At 41.6% G+C, this 20,275-nt stretch overlaps 1 protein-coding gene across 18 annotated transcripts in view; it reads left to right on the top strand.

Moving 5' to 3' along the window:
* The window catches only part of CADM1 (cell adhesion molecule 1), a 353,033-nt gene that overhangs the window by 311,308 nt on the left and 21,450 nt on the right, over window positions 1-20,275 (top strand). For 9 of the 18 annotated variants that reach the window (XM_086339338.1, XM_086339337.1, XM_086339351.1 and 6 more), the window contains 3 exons: window positions 1,170-1,342; window positions 5,833-5,913; window positions 16,522-16,554. In XM_086339338.1, the coding sequence (XP_086195464.1) occupies window positions 1,170-1,342; window positions 5,833-5,913; window positions 16,522-16,554 (287 nt within the window). Of the gene's footprint in view, window positions 1-256; window positions 411-1,169; window positions 1,343-5,832; window positions 5,914-13,967; window positions 16,555-20,275 lie in introns of those variants that run through there. The other 9 variants (XM_086339340.1, XM_086339352.1, XM_086339343.1 and 6 more) reach the window with 4 other exon arrangements.

The following is a 20,275-nucleotide window of genomic DNA, read 5'->3' as shown; positions in this document are numbered from 1 at the left end:
AGGGCCCACTTGAGTGTCCGTTCATTACAAAGCACGGGTCTTTGGTCCTGATGCTGCTCCTGGAGGTGGTGCGTGAAATGAAAGGAAGCTGCTTCCGTGCTCGGATCCCTGTGACCCTGCCTGGAAAATGGCAGCTTTCAGACCCGGTCCTAGATGTGGCCTCGATTGCATAGGGGTTGCCTTGAAGGGTCATAAATTCAGTGAGTTTGAAAGAGACTCTGTGTGTGTGTGCAACTGGGGCTCTGGAGTACCTTGTGAAATTTGCTTTTCCTGATGGATATAAATGTGGTCTCTAATCATGAAAACAAACTTGCCTGTGATGAGCCAGTACTGGAGGCCCCCAGGGGTCCACATGGAGGTGTCATCACTCCACAGCCATTGATCTGGGAGCCTGTCCCCGGCCCCTGCAGGTGAACACACTGGGCAAGGGGAGCAGCACTGGGGGCCTTGGAGGGCCACGGAGTGCACGCACTTTGCCAAGGAACATGTAGATCGGTGGAATTTGGCCCAGGAGGGTGTGGTGGCATCTTGGGTTGGTGGAGGGTAGGTTAAGGGTAGGGAATAAGGGGACAGGAAGTGACTGCATCTTTCCAGAATGAGAAGAGGTGATTTTTTTTTTCTTTTTCAAACAGCAGAGGCCAAAGAAAGCACTATTCAGAGGTAAAAGTCCATTCCTTTCTGCGAAACAAGAAATCCACTTACGTATCACAACTTCCTAAGCCAAGTATCTCTGTGTGTTAGTAACCATGAGATTAATGCATGTATCACTAGCCCAGGATTTGATTTTTTCCCCCTAATTAATGAGATGATTAGCAATGGGTGAGCTCTGTCCTATCTGAATTGGTGTGAAACCACACAGCAGGGCATAAAAATAGGGCACATGGTTTATTTGCTGGTTTGTTGAAGATGGATTGGAAATAATGAGACTCCTGCTTGCGGCCTGTTGAAAGTTTTACAACATCTGATAATATTTTTAAGAGAATTATATTCCAAACAGATTTGTGGAGCCTTCACAGCTGTAATTCTGTGAACTTAAAATTATCTCCAGTAGGTCCTCTTTAATTGTGTCACCCTGCATGGGATTCATTTACTGCGTGGCTGAGAAGTTTGATGCAGACATCTTGGTGGGAAGTCATAATGCAACCTGTCTCTCTCCCTTCCTTCTGCAGGCCTGTGATGGTGACTTGGGTGAGAGTCGATGATGAAATGCCTCAACATGCCGTGCTGTCGGGGCCCAACCTGTTCATCAATAACCTAAACAAAACAGATAATGGTACATACCGCTGTGAGGCTTCCAACATAGTGGGGAAAGCTCATTCGGATTATATGCTGTATGTATACGGTACGTGAGAAGATGAAGCCCTCTTCCATTTGACTCATTTACTGTATAGCTGCTGCTTGTAATTCACTCCTAAAGCTTTTGGTCAAGTTGCAAGCCAAAACGCCAGCTTGTTTCCTTCAAGAACTAAAGAAGCCTGGCCCGAGGTGGACCCCGGTGCCTCCACTGGGAGGACAGCGCCTTTTCTTTTCCTTCTCTAACCGTGGGGTTTCCCACTCGATCACAGACTCTGGTCATGCTGAGTAGGAAAGCTGTGTCCTCAGGCACAAGCTATGGAGATTATGTTAGAAATAATGACTGCGAAATTCAGCCTTACCAATTAATGGCTCTTCAGCTCAGAAAGTCTATTCCCAGTGGTATTTTCTGATGATACCTGGGCTAGCCTTTCTCCTGCTTTGATGAGCAGAACTATCCTATTTTCAGCATGAAGCTATTACATCCCAGATGTCGCAAGCCAGTAAATACTTGGAAAAAAAATAGAAGGTCCCTGGTAGCTCCGTTAACCACTATAGCGACTGCCTTAGACACAAATGTTTTTTGTTTTGTTTTTTTCTTATTTGTCTGTTTTCTTAATATCTTTTTGCAGGATTATTAAAGCACGTGATCAGGAATTTCACTCTCTAGTCAACAAATATGTATTGTGCATCTACTTGTACCAGCCATTTTAAACTTATTTCCCATTTACAGCTTACGGTCAATTTTGTGTCTAGTGAATATTCTCTATTTAGCTGAGGAGTGCACTGCTTGTCTAGTCTTATGATGACAAATTGAGTCTCTCCTGTCCAATTGAATCTCTCAGTTAGTTTTACACCAGGAAGAATAGTCATGAGCTGACTTGACACAGAATGAATAACCATACACATGACAATTTCAGTGTCGTGTGAATATATGAACAGGAATGTGCATTTCTCTCAAGTGAGCCATGTAAATAATCCAAGAATAAGTGTATGTGATATATACACACACAAATCTACATATGGGAAATCTACTCCGTAACATCTTAGAACCTGACCACTTTCCCTGTGAAGAAAATAGAACAATCTTTCTGATGAACTAGAAAAATCATTTAATGAAATGATTTACCCCATGTTTACATGGATATTAAAATATTATCCTTAACTATACCGGAGGTTTTTTTTCCCTTAGCATAAAGCAGAATTAAAAGCTCACATCTAATCACTTTATATGTAGACTTTTGAGGTGTGTTTTCTTTACACACAACCCATGTGGCCTGTTGTCCACACATTATAGCATTAATTCTCCCCAGTAGTTAAGGAGATCAGAGTGGAAGGAATGGCTCTCCATGTAGGTGCAAAGAGGTCCTGTGTGCCCCCATTTTCAGCCACCCCCCTTTTTACTTCTATGAACCGCCCCCCCCACCCGCCCCTTAACATCAGGGTTTGAGCCTCATGCAAGGCCCCAACCTTGCTGTTATACAGGTTTACAGACTCTCTTTCAACTCTTTAAAAACGGCAGATGTTAAAAAAGCAGATACAAATTTTCACCAGTCTATTATATGCTTCCTTGATTCAGAAGACTAAGTTATGTGGAAAAACAACTTTGATTTATTGTACCCACCATTCCAACATTTCAAGATGAGAAACATTTTGTGGATTTGATGGACAGGTAGTTTTGAATAATTTTGGATCCCAGCTTCTGGCTTAGCGTTTATTGAGGGCTCTCTCACTTCCTTCCACGTGCTAAGATGACAGTCTGACGTGCATGATCACCTCTAATCTCCATAGTAACAGGATGACCAGGTAATGGCATCATCCTCCCGTTTTACAGATGATAAAATGAAGCTACGAAGGGTCACATAAGTTGCCCCAGCACAAGCTTACTAAGTGTGTTTTAGAGTCACTATACTTGGACTCCAAAGTCTGTAGTGAAATGTGTGTCTTTCTTTGTAGTTCCTCTTTTTCCCTCTGCTTCCTGGTAGGACAAGATTGCTCTCTGGGAATGAACTATCTGGGCCAGAGTGCATTATTTAAAAGACAAGAAACACAGACGCATCCATTTAGGCAAGGGCATCTGTACCCACCTGTCTCCCCAGCCCAGCATGGGGCGCTTTGCCTGGTCTAGGCAATTTGCTAGGTCCTCAGTGTGCTACCTCCCTCTGTAACCTATGCTGGCAGTAACACTTGGATGCAGGCTAGAATGCACACTCCACTTGTTGCTGCTCTAGTGATAAAATATTCTAGCAATTTGAGAAGATGGTAAGTAGGTTTTCTTTTCAAAGCCAATTGATTGCACTACTACAGTAACTTTCAAAGTTCTTTACAAACTCAGAGTTAACATGCCTTTAAAATGTTTAATTCTCTGGAAGTAACTTCTTTACTTGGAGAATCTATCTAGTTAGTGCCTCAGCCCCAATTGGTTTTGTTCTTTTAGCCTCTATGTGTCAAATAGCTTATTAGCTCCACTCTGTATTTTCTTAAATAGTGACCTCACATTGCTCTTAACACTAGAAGTGATCTAAGCATTATACCTGGTAACAGAATCTAATTCATTTAGGTCACTTGAGCCACATGTGAAGGACAAATTACCCCAGTAGTGGTAAAAATAATTGAAAGTGTGTGATTTTCACAAACTGAAAGGGACTGGTGACCTTTTTTTCTGAAATCTCTGCCCTCGTTAGTCTCTGTACCTCTCCGTGTCCGTAATCGTAGTTTCAAATCACCTCCAGGTGCACTTTGATTGTGTGGTGGACATCACATATTTTGTGCCAATGCATTTAGAAATAGGAACAGAAATAGCTTTATAGTATATCAGGGGAGGTCTCCCAGCTACAGATGTTCCTTTTGAGTGATAAATATCGTCACTGAATCAGAACAAAGAAGACATGTCTCTGGGTGCAGCTGAGCTGGGGCGTGGGCAGAGCAGGATGTCTTGAGGGACCCGTGCCCTCGCTCACCTTGCGTCCCCACCTCACCTGCATCTGCCACAGGGCGTGCATGCATCCTGTGGTCCACCGGGTCACAAAATGCTTCCCTGCCTGTGGCCTCCATAAGCAAGTATCCACAAAGCTCGACTGCACGTACTGTCTGTTCTTCTAAAAAGGCCGTTTGAAATTATTAATTTAATCATTTCTGCTTCTTGGAGGAGAATGAATTTTTTTTTTAACGGGTTCCTTTTGGCGCTTGTGTGAGGCTGCTTTCACTAGTAGTTTGCTGGCACCCTCAGCTTAAATCAACAGAGTCTCTCCTAGAACAGACCCGTCTGCTGTTGGTTCTTCCCTGTCAAATTTGTGCATTTGTGTATGTGTGAGAGAAGTTTGTGAGAAAAATGAAAACCTCGGATTATTGATCAATGGTAGAATCTTTTAAGCAGACCATCTAACCAAACACCAAGGTAATGTTTTTGTAAACTTCCAGGAAGTTGTGCCAACAATAAAGGTACATTATGTAATTAAAGTTCGGATGTATTAATTAGACAGTCGGGGAGCTCCCTTGGAGATGAAAGGACACCAGATGTGTCAAGGAGAAAAAGTTGACGGGCTTTAGATAAAATTTAAAATCAAAAGCCTTCAAGTCATCTAATGCTCTATTATAGCAGAATGATTGCTTTAGTTCAAAGTCTTGCTGACAATTTAACACATTCAGTTTGATCATTTGGGTCGAAAATTTTTTTCTCTTTCATATTTGCCTTCCCTTTTTTCCCCTCCAAATAATTTTTGAGATTATAGAAGAATATACAGTATATCAAACACCTGACAGAGAATTCCCTATCAGATTTCCTGGTTTCGAGGGTCAAGTCTTGTTTATATTTAGCTCTCTTGTTTACAAGATGGAAATGTTCTTCAGTGTTTATCACTGTCGCCCACGTAGGTCAGGCTTAAGCAAAGGCGACGAACTCATTAATATTTATAAGTTGTAAAATTTATTGACTTTTAAGAAATAAAATCTCAGTAAAATCTCACATGCCTGGAACTTGATATTTAGTGGTGACATTCTCTCTTCTTTGTATTTATTACAAGTATAGAAGTAGTTTTACTTCCTGCTGGGATGTGTTGATGGAGAATAATGAAGTTAACAGTCAGAGAGCAAGAGGCAGGCGAGCACTGTTCCTTGGCCGATAGGAGCCCTTTAGATAGAGCAGCGCCATCTCCTCCTTTCTCCCACCGGTAAAAGTATAAAAGAAATTGCAAACACTGTACCCTCTCGGGGCCTGAGTCGGTCTAACCCCACCCTTTGAAGTCGGATGGGAGGGTGTCGTATGTTTTTATTTTTTCCTCCCTTTCCTACTCCTCGTCTTCTCATCCCTAGTTCACTTCATTAGTACAAATTTTCTTTTCTTCTTTTCTTAGCTCTTCCGGATAAGGCTTTGGGATATGATTAGAAGACATAAATCTTTGTGGGGGGATGGGGATTTTGAGTTTTAAAGAGGAAAGTCATCAAACAAACACCTCAGTGTCTTCATGCCTTTGTTTTGTCATTACTGGTCATTGTTGTGTTCAGCATTGTGGGTTTGATTTTCCTTTTTTTTTTATCCAGATCCCCCCACAACTATCCCTCCTCCCACAACAACCTCCACCACCACCACCACCACCACCACCATCCTCACCATCATCACAGGTACGGTACCTTCATTGCCATTGAAAATGTCCTGAATGTATATTGTCTTTCTGGTATGTATAAAAAAAAGAAGCCTTAAAAGGTCTCTTTGGATCCTTGGAATTGAAGTATTCCTTCATTTGGTAATTTGAAAGACATTACATACTATGTTCTCAAGTTGAATCTTAAGGACCTCAGAAAAATCTTTAACATCCAAGCAATTTAACAGTAGGATCAGCTATTTTGCAGAATTCTCTTGTAAGCATCACCATGCAAAGCAAAATGCTAGGGAAAATGGCAGCCTAGCTCTTAGAGGCTGGATAGCTTGTGTTTAGCCACGGTTGGCAAAATGGTAAGTATCCTGGCTTTGGATCCTCTCCTCGTCTTAATTTCATCTTAATCCACGTGAAAGAAAATACCCACCCTTTACCATGCCCGTGTGGGCCATGTTCCTAAATGCATCATCCTTTTTGTCCCAGAGAGTACCTGCTGAGACTGTGTCGCCTGGGGACCCACCGTCCTTTCCCCACTGGGCACTCCTGTACCCTTCACTGCCCTCCGTTAAACACTGGAGGAGTGCAAGAGGCAGCCACAGCAGTTATCACTCTGTGGTTTAGCTCTTTGGACTCTCTGAAACTTATTCAAAAAGTTACACTGTCTCCTATTTCTGACCATCACTGAGAGGGGAGGTGTGCCTTCCAGTCCCTTTTTCCTGGTCCTCAGCAGCTCTCAATGCTTGATGTTGCTTGTCTGGGAGGCTTGGAGTTTTCTCTGCCAACCAGAGTGGGAAAGGTTATAGCCTTACCATGTCAGCTAGTTTTGCAAGATTTCCTTACATAAGGCTGCACCTACCTGCTGTCGACAGGTACCTGCCCCAGAAACACGGAAAAGTAATTATTCTATGAGACCCAAAAAAAAAAAAAAAATCTCTTTAAAAATTAACTTTTGCACTCCATCTCTGAACCATGTGCTCTGGTGTACAATCCTATCACTGGACTTCTTTAAAATCGCTGAATAGTATCCTCATCTTTAGCCTCCTTACCACCCTAGATATGACAAACATCCTTCACATTAACTTTCTGGAGATGTTTTCAGTTTTCACAGGACTCGGTGAGATAGACAAAATGAAAATTCTAAGTGGTTAGTGAAAGAGGAGGCCTCATCAGTTTATGAAATATAACAGTAGATGGTCTAATTTCAGTTTTCTTCACCTTTCTTAAGTATTACAGTGGAACAGAGAACTTTGAAATAAGCCGCTAGTGAGGATGGTTCTGAATGGTGTCTGTGAAAACCTCAGTGTGTGCCCTTAATTGAAAAGCTTCTGAAAATCCATCAATTGGTGTTTGTGTCTCGCTCTAAACTCAGCTCCAGCCAGGCTGCTTCCTAAATTCTTATCTGTGTGTATTTCCCTTTTTAGCTTTCTGTTAGTTTCTTCTGCTTCTTAAGTAAACTCAGTTTATCAGTAGAGCAAATAGATTCCTCCCACTTTCTGTATCGTTAATAAGGACAGCAAAGACACTCCTTCCTGACTCTGATTTCTAGAGCAACCATGCTAACGTCTCTCCATGCGATGGACCAGGTGTTTGCCTTTCATGATTTCTTACCTCTCATCCCAGTAGTGAGCCAGTCAAGCTTGAGCTCCTGTTCCCAGGTTTTCATGAATTTTCCTATGAATGATCCTTTGAATGTCATTGTAAATTACACCAGCCCACTCGCCACTGCCCTGCCTGTGTGAATCCACTGGGAAAACCCATCGATGGTCTTTTTTCTTTACAGAAGTTGCCCAGGTATGAGCCCACCTTGATTACCTCTCCTTGTAGAAGGTTCCATCTAGGTAACCAGTCAAGTTTACAGCATAAGCGCCACATTTCTCCTTAGTGTGGAGCCAGTACTTTTCATTTGTGGGTGGCCTCTCACTAGCTTAGCCTATTTTTATTTGTTTTAAAGACCCTTCTTAACAGCCCCTCACCTCCTCCCCTCTCGCCGTCAATTTCAGCAACTCGGCAGAGGCGCTTCAATCACACTCCTAATCCTTCAGTCCAGACTGAAGCTCATCGCCCGTCCTGAAACAGCTACAACTCGCTGTTATCACAGTTCCAACCACAGAGACTCCATTTAAGAGGAAATTTTAAAAACAAGCAATGCTATGTTTCTGGCCACATCACAGGTACCTTTATAGGGACTTCTCTGCTCCTCCTTCTCATCTCCTGGCCTCTCAGCTCAAGGTCACGAAAGATGATCTCATAGATGCACTTTTGGCCTCTTGATGTTCCTAGCTGAACCCTCTCTACACACAAAATGCACTTGTGGTGATGAATGCCCTGATTTCTCAGTGGCACACCCAAGAGTCGTTAAAGTAAAATTGCCTCTAAAACAACACTGGAGAATCCGTTGCCTTAATGGATGTGATCTCACAGGCTTGCTATGTCTTAACAAGCAGTGTTATATATATTTATCTTACCCAGAAAGTGTACTTGTGGAATTTAACATTTGCTCCTTTCTTCAAACAGATTAAAGGTTACAGAGCCGAATGATTCCATGTCCCATTTTAAAGGTCCAGGCCATCCCCTAGATTTAGATTGGTTCCTAAAAAATCTTCCAGACTGAATCTTGACAAATGGAGAGCTAAATTAATTTCTACTCCTCTTCTTTCTTGTACTATTTGGTACATTACAGCTAACCATTAGCCTTAAAAGCTTCAACAGCTAAATCTAGTGACAGTAACATAAAGCGTTGGCTTTAAAAAAAAAAAAAGGAAGAGGAAGCCAACAGGCATCTTATTTCTTTTCTCCCAGGCAAATGCAATGACTGAAACACATTCCCTAGGTCAGAGTTTCATTACAACCAAATTGTACAAATGCAGTCGAAAAAATGTTTTTAAACTCGAAAGGTCATAGATGATTTCTGATGTCTCTGAAAGGAAGTGTTCCAGCATTGTCTTTTATCTTCCACAACCGGAATAATCGAATTGTTCCCCTTGTTAGGGAGGCAGGCCTTCATGAGTTCTCAGTCACCTGACTCCCTCAAAACATGTTAGCACTTCATTCTGGAAGTCCTGGTAAAAGAGGAATTGTGAGCCCAACCTGGGGCTTCCCACATGGCTTGGTGGTAAAAAACCCACCTGCCAATACAAGAGAAACAAGTTCGATCCTTGGGTCAGGAAGATCCCCTAGAGAAGGAAATGGCAACCCACCCCAGTATTCTTGCCATGGGCAATCCCATGGACAGAGGAGCCTGGTAAGCTACAGTCCATGGGATCGCGAAAGAGACAGATATGACTTAGCTATTCAGCAACGACAGCCTAACTTGCTGCTCCCCACCCAGAATCATAGGTGGGTGGAGGAGCAGGGCATCCCTGCCTCACATGCATTCTGCATGGGGAAGCTCTCCCGACTTACATGCAAAGGCCACATCTAAAGGTAGCCTCATCTTTGGAAGATCTTTGCAGGCTCTAGAGTCCTGAAAGGATGACTTGATGTCAGTTAGCCATATGAGCATTGTTGTGGCTTTGTAACTATTCACCCACCGTTAGAATCTTTTTCTGAATAAGAAGCCATTTGAGGGATGAAGTTGGGATGGGAGCCACATAGAGCCTCCTGTGATGTCCCATAAGATTCTCTGGTGTCTCTGTTCTCTTTCGTGTATATTGATCTTCTAACCACATATTTCTGTTTTGACTATTGCTACTGGCAGGCCCCCACTTACTTTTTTTTTTTTCTTTTTACATCAAGTCTGTGTGGTTTCATTCATGGAAGATACACGCTATAATATGAAAGTGCAAACTGCATAATTTAAATTGTCCCTGGCATCCTCTTCTAAAATACAGAGACAGCCAACCATTACCCATGCTAACAGTCCTCCATGGAGATTCCTTTCAGAAACCAGAGTCAAAGAAAAATCTATCGCCATAGAGGCGGGAGCATTGTTTTGTTTTGTTTTGAGCTTTCTTTGAAATTGGCTGATTTTGTATATCAAACGTACATAAAAATACCTGTTTTGTGTTTGGGTATAGTTCCGCCCCTGTCTGCCAGTTGGGTCAGTCACCTTAGGGAAATATTCTGTGTTTCCTTCCATAGTTAATGTGGATATTGTATTGGATCTGCTTGGTTGTGCCCTGGGTTAGATGCTTGATGAGAAAAGTACCATAGAAAATAGTCAGCACTCAGTTTTAAACACCCTTAGCAGCCTAAATATAAAATTCAGGCTGGGAGGAGTTCAACCTGTAGGTCACACTTCTATATGCAACTGTCATAAATTAAAAAATTAAAATCACCTTAGAATAAGAAATGAATAGCTATAGGGCCAAAATCTGAAACACATTTAAAAATCCTTCATAAGAATGAAGTAGGTCATTTCTAAATGAGTTTTTCTCTTTTTGAAAGTACATATCCAATTAAATATTTTGTATTTCTTGGAAAAGAAAACAGCACGGATTTTCTTATTGGCATCTGAGCACCCAGTATTCAGTATACCTTGGAGAAAGTATGTCCCCCAGGCTCGCACTATTATTTTGGCTTTCATAGTCTCCTGTTCGTAAGCTTTTCTGTGTGTATTGTGGGTCAGATCACATAAATAAAGGAGGTGAGAGCAGCCTTTATCCTTCGGGGATATTTGTAGAAGATGCCAAACTGGGGAAACTCAACACCCTGGCACATGTTTTTAGCTTCCTAAATGCAAAGGAAAGAAGTACACCTGTCTTAAGACTGACTACAGAGCTTTGCTCCACATTGAGCTGTGTGTTCTCCAGAATCCTACCTTCATGATTCCCTACACTCTGCTGTTGACATTTGCGTGATGTCAAGGGTAATGCTCATAAGGCATTCAGTCACCAAATATCAAGGACCCATAATATGTATAGCGGTGTGCTAACACCCATGGAGACAGTAAATTCCTGGAACCCCTTGAAATATATATAGCTGAGGGAATAGATTATACCCACTGGAACTCAATAGCAAGAGATACTGTGCGCTTAGGGCTGATGCAGAAGATTGACGAGATCATCACAGAAGTAGAATTCGGTCTGTGCCATCAGGGAATGGATAGAAAGTGGATACGAAAGGATGGCATTTTGGAAATTAAGCATGAAGACCTAACTTTACGTCAAGCATCTATCTTCAGCGTGTGTGCATGTCTCGTGTGTGTTTATATCCTGGGTATATACTAAACCATTGTTGCTAGGAGATACTCATCTCTCATCCTAGAATGTTTACTAAATTGCCTTTTTTCTTGAGTTTGTATCTACTCCATTAAGACTTTTTCATTCATCATTTACTGAATACTTATCAAATGTTATTGATATATGTGCCAGTATGTCTGGTGACAAGACTATTACTAGGGCACTAGCCGACACTCAGGAGCCATCTTTGTTGCAATGAGCTCCCTTTTTAGGTTTTTGCCCCCTAAGTGCATTGACCATTGTTTTTCCATACTGTCTCAAGTGTGCCCATTTTTATATTACTGCTGCTGATAAGCTTATTACAGATACCATCAATAGCCAACTGGTTTTGACCCATATTGACTTACGAGAGAATGGAAGAAATTAGTGGTGAAGGGCACCAGATTCTGTATTTTTTTTTTTTAAAAGGGGATGAGGGATAGGAAGTGAGAATTTTTCTAATGCTTCTAATCATCATTCCTGTCATCATCCATACTCTTATGTTCCTTGTTGAAAAAGAATCCAAGAGAGAAGGAGGTGACATGTTTTCATACTGCAGACTGATGCACAACAGTGCAAAAAAAAAATCATCTCACTTTAAATACAGGTTACTTAGAATTAGAAAGTTGGAGTTATCTCACTGTTGGGAAATGTAGGACTTGGCAGGAAGGACCCAGCCCTGGGAGTATCTACCCGGAGAGGAGTATCAGCTGCTACTTCTGGAGCTGCTCCCCACTGTCCACCCTCAGCCTCCTATGTCCCTCTCTTCTCCTGTCACCGTGCCTCACCCCTGTCTGCCACTCCTCCCACCCAGCACTGACATACACCGTGGGAGAGGAATTGTTCTCCTTGTTAAGTGAAACCACGGTACAGATTCCTATTGTTTTCAGAACATCTGGTTTGCCAATGCAAAGATCTCAGGGGCATAGCAGCACGTGTGAACAATTCTGAAGAAGGTTTTCACAAAACTTGAAATTAACCAAAGGAAAAACCAAACCTAGTCCCCTTCTTTCAGATCCTTGGTGCACAGTCTCTCCCCTCAGAGGAGAGGCGACGTGAAGACGGAAGGGAGCTTCTCACGGGTCAGTCTCTCCCCTCAGAGGAGAGGCGACGTGAAGATGGAAGGGAGCTTCTCATGAGTCTCATACTCGGGACTGTTAGCTTCATTCCTATCTGCTTCGCCCATCCCTGAGAAATGGGAGTTTAATTAAAACTTAACATAGATGGGAAGAAAATTAACTGGGAAATGGGTAGAAAATAAATTTCAAAGTTTAATTTTTCAGCATATATGTTTGCTTTCAATAGATTTCAAGTATGTCAAAAAGAAAGAAAAGGGGAAAAAAAAGTATAATATATATTGGCTAGTGCGGCACAACTGTGAGAATAAAATTGTCAGGGGAATTCCTCGCCTGCCCCGGCATCTAGATTTAAAGCAGTTCCATAACACAAACCGAAGGGGAATTCAATTAAGAAAACCCATTGGCTCCTTATTGACTTTAGTTAAGAAAATAAACCAAGGGAAAGTGTTTTAAAATATGTCTGACTGCTTAGCATGCTTTCATCTAACCTTATGACAATCAAAATGGCAGAATTTAAATTCTTTACAATTAAGCTCTGCTTTCGAGCAGATTGGGTTCTCTGGGTTATTACCCTGTGCATTTTTTAATGCATACCCTACACCCACCCCTCCCTGCACCCCCCAAAAAGTCAGCCTTGCAGTGAATCTGGGTATTGTAAAGCAGGAGCACCACAGAGCAATTGGAGAAGAAAAAGTATTTAAGGTTGTAAATTTAATTTTGTTCTTGGATTTTCATTTTCATTTATGGCACCCGTTGTGTTTGAGACCACAGACTAATTTATGGATTAGTTTTAAACCCCCAGTCTGTCACACTCAATGAACAATTCTAAGTTGGAGAGAATCCATATGAAAGGATTAGAATGTGCCACAGTGGAGCTTACACATGACTGTTTCAACTAAATAGTGTCCAGCTGCCTCACACACATTTTTTGGTGGGTTTTGTTTTGGGGATTTTTTTTTTTTTTTTTTGCTTCTTGGTTAAACAGCTAGAGTCTCTAATCTGACATATCGTCCGAGCCTTTTGATTTTGAAAATATACTGTCACGTGAAATATAGGTGATGTTTAATTTATTCAAGGTAGAGTTCCATAAACTGTTTGTATGGCTGGGAGACTGAAAGTCGATATTTAGTGAAATGTTCATCTTTCAAACAGCAGTCCAGGCCCTGCCCTTGGTTACCTTGTTTAATTATACTCATAAAACAGCTAGGGAGTGACTATTAAGACCATACACACTTACTGGCTTTGCAAGAACGTGGGATTGTCTTTTCTTGACCATATAAAATAAATGTACGATAAATTTCTCCCTCATTGTAATTAAAATTAAAATAGAGACAATAGCTCAACAAGGCCTTTTTAATTTCATAGCCCTGTACCCCCATTAAGTCCACCTCAACTTTCTGTGACCTATTTTTCTCCTAGGCTTAGTGCAAAGATTATTTTTTAAAGACAGCCACAGAATGAAGTTTGAAGAAAGCCTCTGTTAGGGCAATTAGGCACTCTCATTTTTCAAGTTAATTACAGCCTATGTTATCTTCTACTGGAAAGTTACTGTTTGCGTCTTGCCTGTATGCTTAGAATGTTGTAAAACAATATAGTGACCCCACAAGTTGATTCACAGGGGTGGGCTAGCACATCTCTCCAGCCTTCTGATTACAATACCTTAATAAATCCTACTGCACAGAGCCACACTCACTTCAGAGCCAGGGTGTCTGTGGTTTCTGCGTGAAGTCGTAATGCAATTATGAAGGAGAATTAGATTCTGTCACAGTGCTGTCCTGTGGAGAGCACAAAGTCACTTCTAAAGGGTTTTTTTTTTTTTTTTCATTCTTTACTTGAAATAGCCTCTGTTCAGATACCACACCAGATGCTCTTAGAGAAATGGAATCAGCAACTCCCGCAGTATACCCTCCATCTCGGTCTCAACTTTGTAGCCAGCCTGTGTGTCTGCTGCGGTCTCTGCTCCGTTGCTGATCCGTGGTTTCTGCCACTCCCAGCTGCAGTAACTGTGTTGTTTACTTGAACACGTGCTTGCTTTTAACTGTTTTAGAACTGTGTGTTTTCCTTCTCAACTTCCCTTTCTCTTCCCTGTTGGGTGCAATTGATGGATTTTGCATCCCCAGACCAGGGAGGCAAGCGGCACTGTGAACTTTTGTTTATCCTCTGGTACCCACAGAGTAGTGTACACCCAGCTTCTGTTCATTTGATCTTGTCATAAAGCCAACATGATGTTGTGATGTAGGAAGACAGTCACTTGTCTTCCTACAAGTCATCTGTTAATGCTAAGACGTCATTTTTGAGGACCCTTAGGTTTTACCCCAATCCCTTTCTTTCATTTTATAGTAATGATTTAACTGGTGAAAATAAAGCATATTAGAATGCTGCTACAAAAATAATGAACCAAAATGTTTATTGCTTTTTTAAAAAAAATTTTGGAAGAGAACCAGTGTCTAGCCATAAAATGTGTAAACTTGCATTTAAGAGTTTCTATGCAAATGTGCATTTGATTTTGCCCCTCCTTTAAAAGCACCGCAAACTAACATTGATTTGGATGTTTCAAGTAAGGAGATGTGTCGTGAGCATCTGATGTAGAGATGTTTCAACTGTACAATTTTCAGGATTGTTTTTTAACTGCTATTTTATGCATACAGACTTGTCAGTAAGTATTGCGTTCTGATGTGGTTTATGTTTTTCTTTCCTTCATCTGATCTTCAGAAACTCAGCTATAAGTTATATTAAGCTGCAATGGCCTCTCAGACTTGTAGTTAATTCTGACTCCTTAGAAGGGCTCTAATTTTTTGATGGTTTAGGATTCTGAGGAGGGCATGCCAATGAAGGGGAACACCAGTGTGAATTCATGTGTCATATTTATAAATCAGAAGCACCAGGCTCCTTGGACCAAAAACAAAGTCATATTTGGCATTATGGTGCATTTAAACATTGCCTGTGTCAAGTCCGAAAGAGTCTTTTGGAGTCTCTTAAACTCATGAAAATAATTACCAGCTGCATGATTTAAAAAAAAAAAAAAAGTACAGATAACTACTCAACAGTGTTAACCCCAAATCCCACTTCCCCTCAACATGACCAGCCTGTGTGTGGGTGTCACCACTGGTCTGGCCAGAAGGGAACCATGGAGGGAGACCCCTTGAGAGGTGGAACTGAACGTTAAAACCCGGGCAGACGGGTTGACGGTGGAATGAAGTTGGCTAGAAGAGTGGTGTTAACATGACTTTGGAAAAAGAATGTCACCATGCATTTTGTTAGATATTTATCCCACTTCCCCTGTAGCCAAAATGAGAAAGGAAATTTCTGGAGCCCCTTGGGGAATTTTCCATGAAGAGGAGCCAATACAGCAGGCCTGATTTGGAAGCCTGAAAGGTTTTGAAGGAGAAAGCTTGAACAGCATTAGAAATAGAAGAAGAAAGAGACAGACCACGGTCTCTCCCGCAGCAAGTGCGTCTGGCAGTGAAAAAGCATCACGTGCCATCTCCTGATTCACCCTGGAGGCAGGACTCCTGGCAGCTCACAGCAGTGAAAGTGGTTCTGGATCATGGGTCTGGACGACTGGATGCTTTCACTTTGGGAATGTCACGTGATGAGAAGTGGCGTTTCACAAGTTATGTGGACCTGGTTGTTTCCATACCAGACTTATGCTCTTAAGAGTGTAACACAGTAAGATCTGCAGAGTGAAGGCTGGGTGAGTGGTGAGTGTCTCTGTGTGTGTATGTGTGTGTGTGTGTATAAAGACCAGTCCGAAAACCTCTAACATGTTCATCCCCATGGCCTCCAAGTTAACTGAACTTTCCAGCTGAACTCTGCTGAAATAACACACTGGATGAAAAACTTGAACCCCTGTATTCATCTGCAGGCATCTACCTATGAGTCGTAAAAGGATCCTAAACATGGAATCGACTCAGTGACGCCTGATTGGGAGTTGTAAAGCCCAAGTGCCCGGGTGGGTTGGGTTAAAACAAAGGCAATGTTTGAATGTATGAATCTGTTGTTTAGCCAGCCTCTCAACTGAGCATTTGTGTCGCAGTCCTGAGCCTTGATACGTTCAGAGCCATCCACCAGTCACTGAGTTTGCACTGGTGTTTCTCATCACTTTGCATGTTCTCCTGACTCTTGACTAGCAAATAGATGTGTCCTGGCAAGCCCCCAAAACCAAAGAATTTACTGTTATCCTCACTGGCTCGCAGCTTTGAGCTGAAGGCATGTCTTAAAACAGTGCAACTCACTTCAAATGCTTTTGGCTTTTCATTTATTATTGCTTGTCACGCGATGTTCTTTGAAAGCTTGCTCATATATTATCTGTTCCATTTTTTTCCATTTTCCCTTTTTTTGCATGCCGTTCCTCCTGTTTCTTCCCTTCCTCCAATCCTCTGTTCCCGTCTGTAGACACCACGGCGACGACAGAACCAGCAGTTCACGGTTGGTACCACATTACTGTTTATCTACTTTCTCAGCACTGCTGAGCGGCAAGGCAAGCCTGGGAAAAAGAGCAATGTAGTCTTCAAGGGAAACTGTGTTCCGAGTAGACTGATCTCATAAATGTACTCTAATTTGTGAGGCTTGAAAGGATGTCGAGTCTTGTCATTTCTGTTGAAAGTTCAGCGGCCAATGGTTGCAGTCTGAGATGAGGCCACCTCCACGCTGGCTAGCTGGGTTAGAGGAAGTTTTAGCTGCATGTAGCCCTTATTTCTACAATGCCACCAGACCCTGAAACATAAGGGACTCCAGAAAAAGAACTAATATTTGCCTTAAAATCACAGCATCTGAATTAAAGGCCCAGTTGCTTTCTTCATTTATAGGCTAGAGAGTCCCAGGTACATCTTGAAGAGGAGTCATTTGTAGGACAGATCAGGGCAAAAGATTCCTGTTTCAATTCATGACATAGGAATGAGGAAGAACTTTGTTCTTTAATTATACTCCCAATTGTATTTACCTCCATGACCACTTGCGCTTAATCTCCATGTGTGCATATAAGTTTATACATTTGGCAGAAAACATCTCCAGACTAAGAAAGATACCATACATACATTTCAACAGCATTAACTGAGACTTGAAAAAGATATTTGTGGGGAGGTATCTTGTAGACAGAATACTAAAAGAACAAACTCATTATGATTTCAGCCAAAAGTGGATTAAAATCGAGTAAGTGAAGCTCAGGAGCAGGTATCAGGGAATCCTTTCCCCAATTTCTCCTCTGACTTCCTAGGTTGGAAGCGGTCTATTCACTTTTCTATGTCTCTCCTGTTCAAAAATGAGAATCGTGTTTCATCTGTATATTGCTTTATTACTTAGCTCAAATCTCACCCTGCTGATATTGTGCTTTGGAGAAAGATATGTTAGTCAAAAGTAGGCTGAATTTTAATAACTGAATCCAAGGGAATTATTTGGTAAAGGGCCTACTTAAATCACTTTGCATACTGTGGCAGAGTTGAAATCCATCATTTAAATGACAAAAAGTGATCAGCCAAGCCTATGTTGTTCATTCAACTTTTAGAGAAACAGCTCTTCCAAGCACGACTGACCTTCTTAAATAGACCTACATTTAGACCTTACCGGTTAGACCTTACACGGCAAAACCTGTGTAAGCGGGCCTTGAAGGTCAGGGCTCGGCACTTGGCAGACCACCTCCATACCTGGACCTTCTGATTAGAAATTCTAAGAAAGCAGAACAAAGGTGGGTATGGGGTAATACCCTTTCAGGCCCTAATCCACCTCTCCCCACCCTTTTCTGTTATTGGCATATAGGCAAAAGTTCATAAAATTAGTTAAAGGGCCAGAAACACCAACAATCATGAGAAATCAATTAGGTATAAAACTTCCACTTTCCAAGGTAATGCCCCATAGTGCCTGCTACATCTTAGGCATCGCACTCCATTAAGCTTGGTTATTTGTAGGTTTCATCATTAATTGAGCACTTCCTGACTTGTATCGATTATTCTCAGAGCTTTAAGGCTATTTTAATGTAGTTCAAGAGATTTTATTCTATTCTTTTTAGGATGTTTTAAGTTCTGAGCTTTCAATAATTAACTCCAGGGTCAAATGTAACCATAAGATTCCTGAAGTCTGTGAGTTCTTTTGAAGAAATATTGATCATTCATCTCCTAAGACTCTAGAGTTCTGTTTTCTAGGTCCCTTTAATAAAATTTGTGTACTTATATGACTCAAATAGTTTTAGGTCCTGGAGTTGGGTGGGATAATCAAGGTAAAAAATATGTCCCTTGACCTGAAAAATGAGAAATTAACTTTGAGGCCAGTCCTGATTTTAGGATACTAATAGGATCAAAAAAATATCACCTTCACTTTTTCTTTCTCCATATGATCATATATTTCTCTATGGAGAAAGAGAAAGTGAAGGTGATCTCTTTTGAGGGTATAATAAAGAGACACTTGGAATAGAACTCACATTCCTGTGACAGGAAACAAGAGATGCCTGTGTACCGTGAGAAGCAAGCACTTTCTTACTAGTTCAGGGATAGTGTTCAAGCCAGCAATATCTCAGGCAGTATGCTGTTGACCAGCAGTGCATGAGAAGCATACCTTGAGCCAAGAAATTCGGGGAGAAAAAAAGGAAATAAGAAGAATATGTGTGTATATATATCTATATATATGTACATATATGATTCCTTAACAGCAAGAGGAGAGACGTGAAAATCCAGGTTGATTCCTATAAAACGCATTTATAAATACATGCCCCAACTTATCTAAAACCCTCATAGCATCCTCACAAAGGGATCCTACCACTTTTAAACAGCATACTCTCCAGCCCACAACAGAAAGCTTAAATGAAAGCCAAAGTAGTATCTAGAATTTGACTTGACAGAGGGGAAAAAAGTCTTCCAGGCCAGTTGCCAGGATAGAAAAGGTAATAGAATGTGATGAAGTTACAAAGCAAGGGACCAGATTTCCAAGGAGATGAGGATATAGAGCTGGTTTTATTGAAGTGATTTATCGGTAAGCCCATGTGACTAAGATTCACTCGAGACTTATCTTGAGGTGTTCGTGTTGGGGATCTGGGCCTAGAAAAATGTGGTTTGATAACTTGGCAACTTAAATGACAAGACATATTAGATCAGCCAGTTGTGACCATTGTACTGGTCCTAAAGTTTTCATAGTGGATTTCCTTCCATATTTCTCCTTTCTAAAAAGGAAAAAAAAAATTTTTTTACAAAATACTTTCCCTTTGAAGACTCATTAAAATGTTTTATTCAAGCTTGTGTTGCTAGAGTACGTATGAAGTATATCAGTTGTTGATGTATGTTGACCTTTTGTTCTTACCAATATCTGATTGAAATAAGCATGTATTGGAAGGTTAGAAGTGCATGGGCATGATTCAAAAGCAAATGGATTTTCTCCAAAAAGAAACCAAACAACAATCGGCCACAGTGTTGCTTTAAGGATCTAATTGATAGTAAAGATAAATGTGAGTGTAAGAATGGGATTCCTAGCCTAGGGTGACTGAAGGGATCTTCTTTGAAGAAGGATCTTGAGCATTTGTGTTTTTGGAGCTCATCCTTAAGGCCTGGACAGGAAGAATCCTGTGTCATGTGTGCATGTTGAGCATTGCCAAAAAAAAAAAAAAAAAACACTCTGCCAAATCCTGGTACCGTATGGTCTGAAATTGATGGCAGAAATGCATGAGTGACGTGAGCACGGACGGTGTCGTCGTTCCTCTGGCCCTTGCCGTGCGGGTGTGTGTGATGGTCTCTGTCTGTGTGTCTCCCGTGGGCGCTGCTCCCCAAGTGCCTTGTTGTGTGCGCCCTGTGTGCCCCTCCCCCCCACCCGCCTCCCTCGTGTGAGGCTCTGGGTGACAGCATGCCCACGGTCTGGAATAGCGCTTGTGCTTTTGCTGCACTGCGGTCAGCTGGCTTCCTCTGGGTGTGGGGTTCTCTCTCTGTCTTTCTCTTTCTCTCTCTACCCCCCTGCTGTTTTTTTTTTGTTTTTTCAAGGCTACCTGTCCTTTTGCTTTCCACCTCTTAATACATGAGAGGCTGATGGTCTCATGATTTATAACCCCAAAGGAGGTAACTAGTTTTTTAATTCAGTTTGCAAGTGTAGCGAGACTCACACCGGGAACCCCTCTGACATAATTTTTCATTTTCAGTTTTGGTTCCAAAATGTTTGCCCTGTGCCAGATCCATGC

This window comes from Bos grunniens, chromosome 15, assembly GCF_055505025.1.
Source record: "Bos grunniens cultivar Pamir isolate PY7600 chromosome 15, Bosgru_T2T1.0, whole genome shotgun sequence".
NCBI lineage: Eukaryota > Metazoa > Chordata > Mammalia > Artiodactyla > Bovidae > Bos > Bos grunniens.
This window is presented reverse-complemented; position numbering and strand designations above follow the sequence as displayed.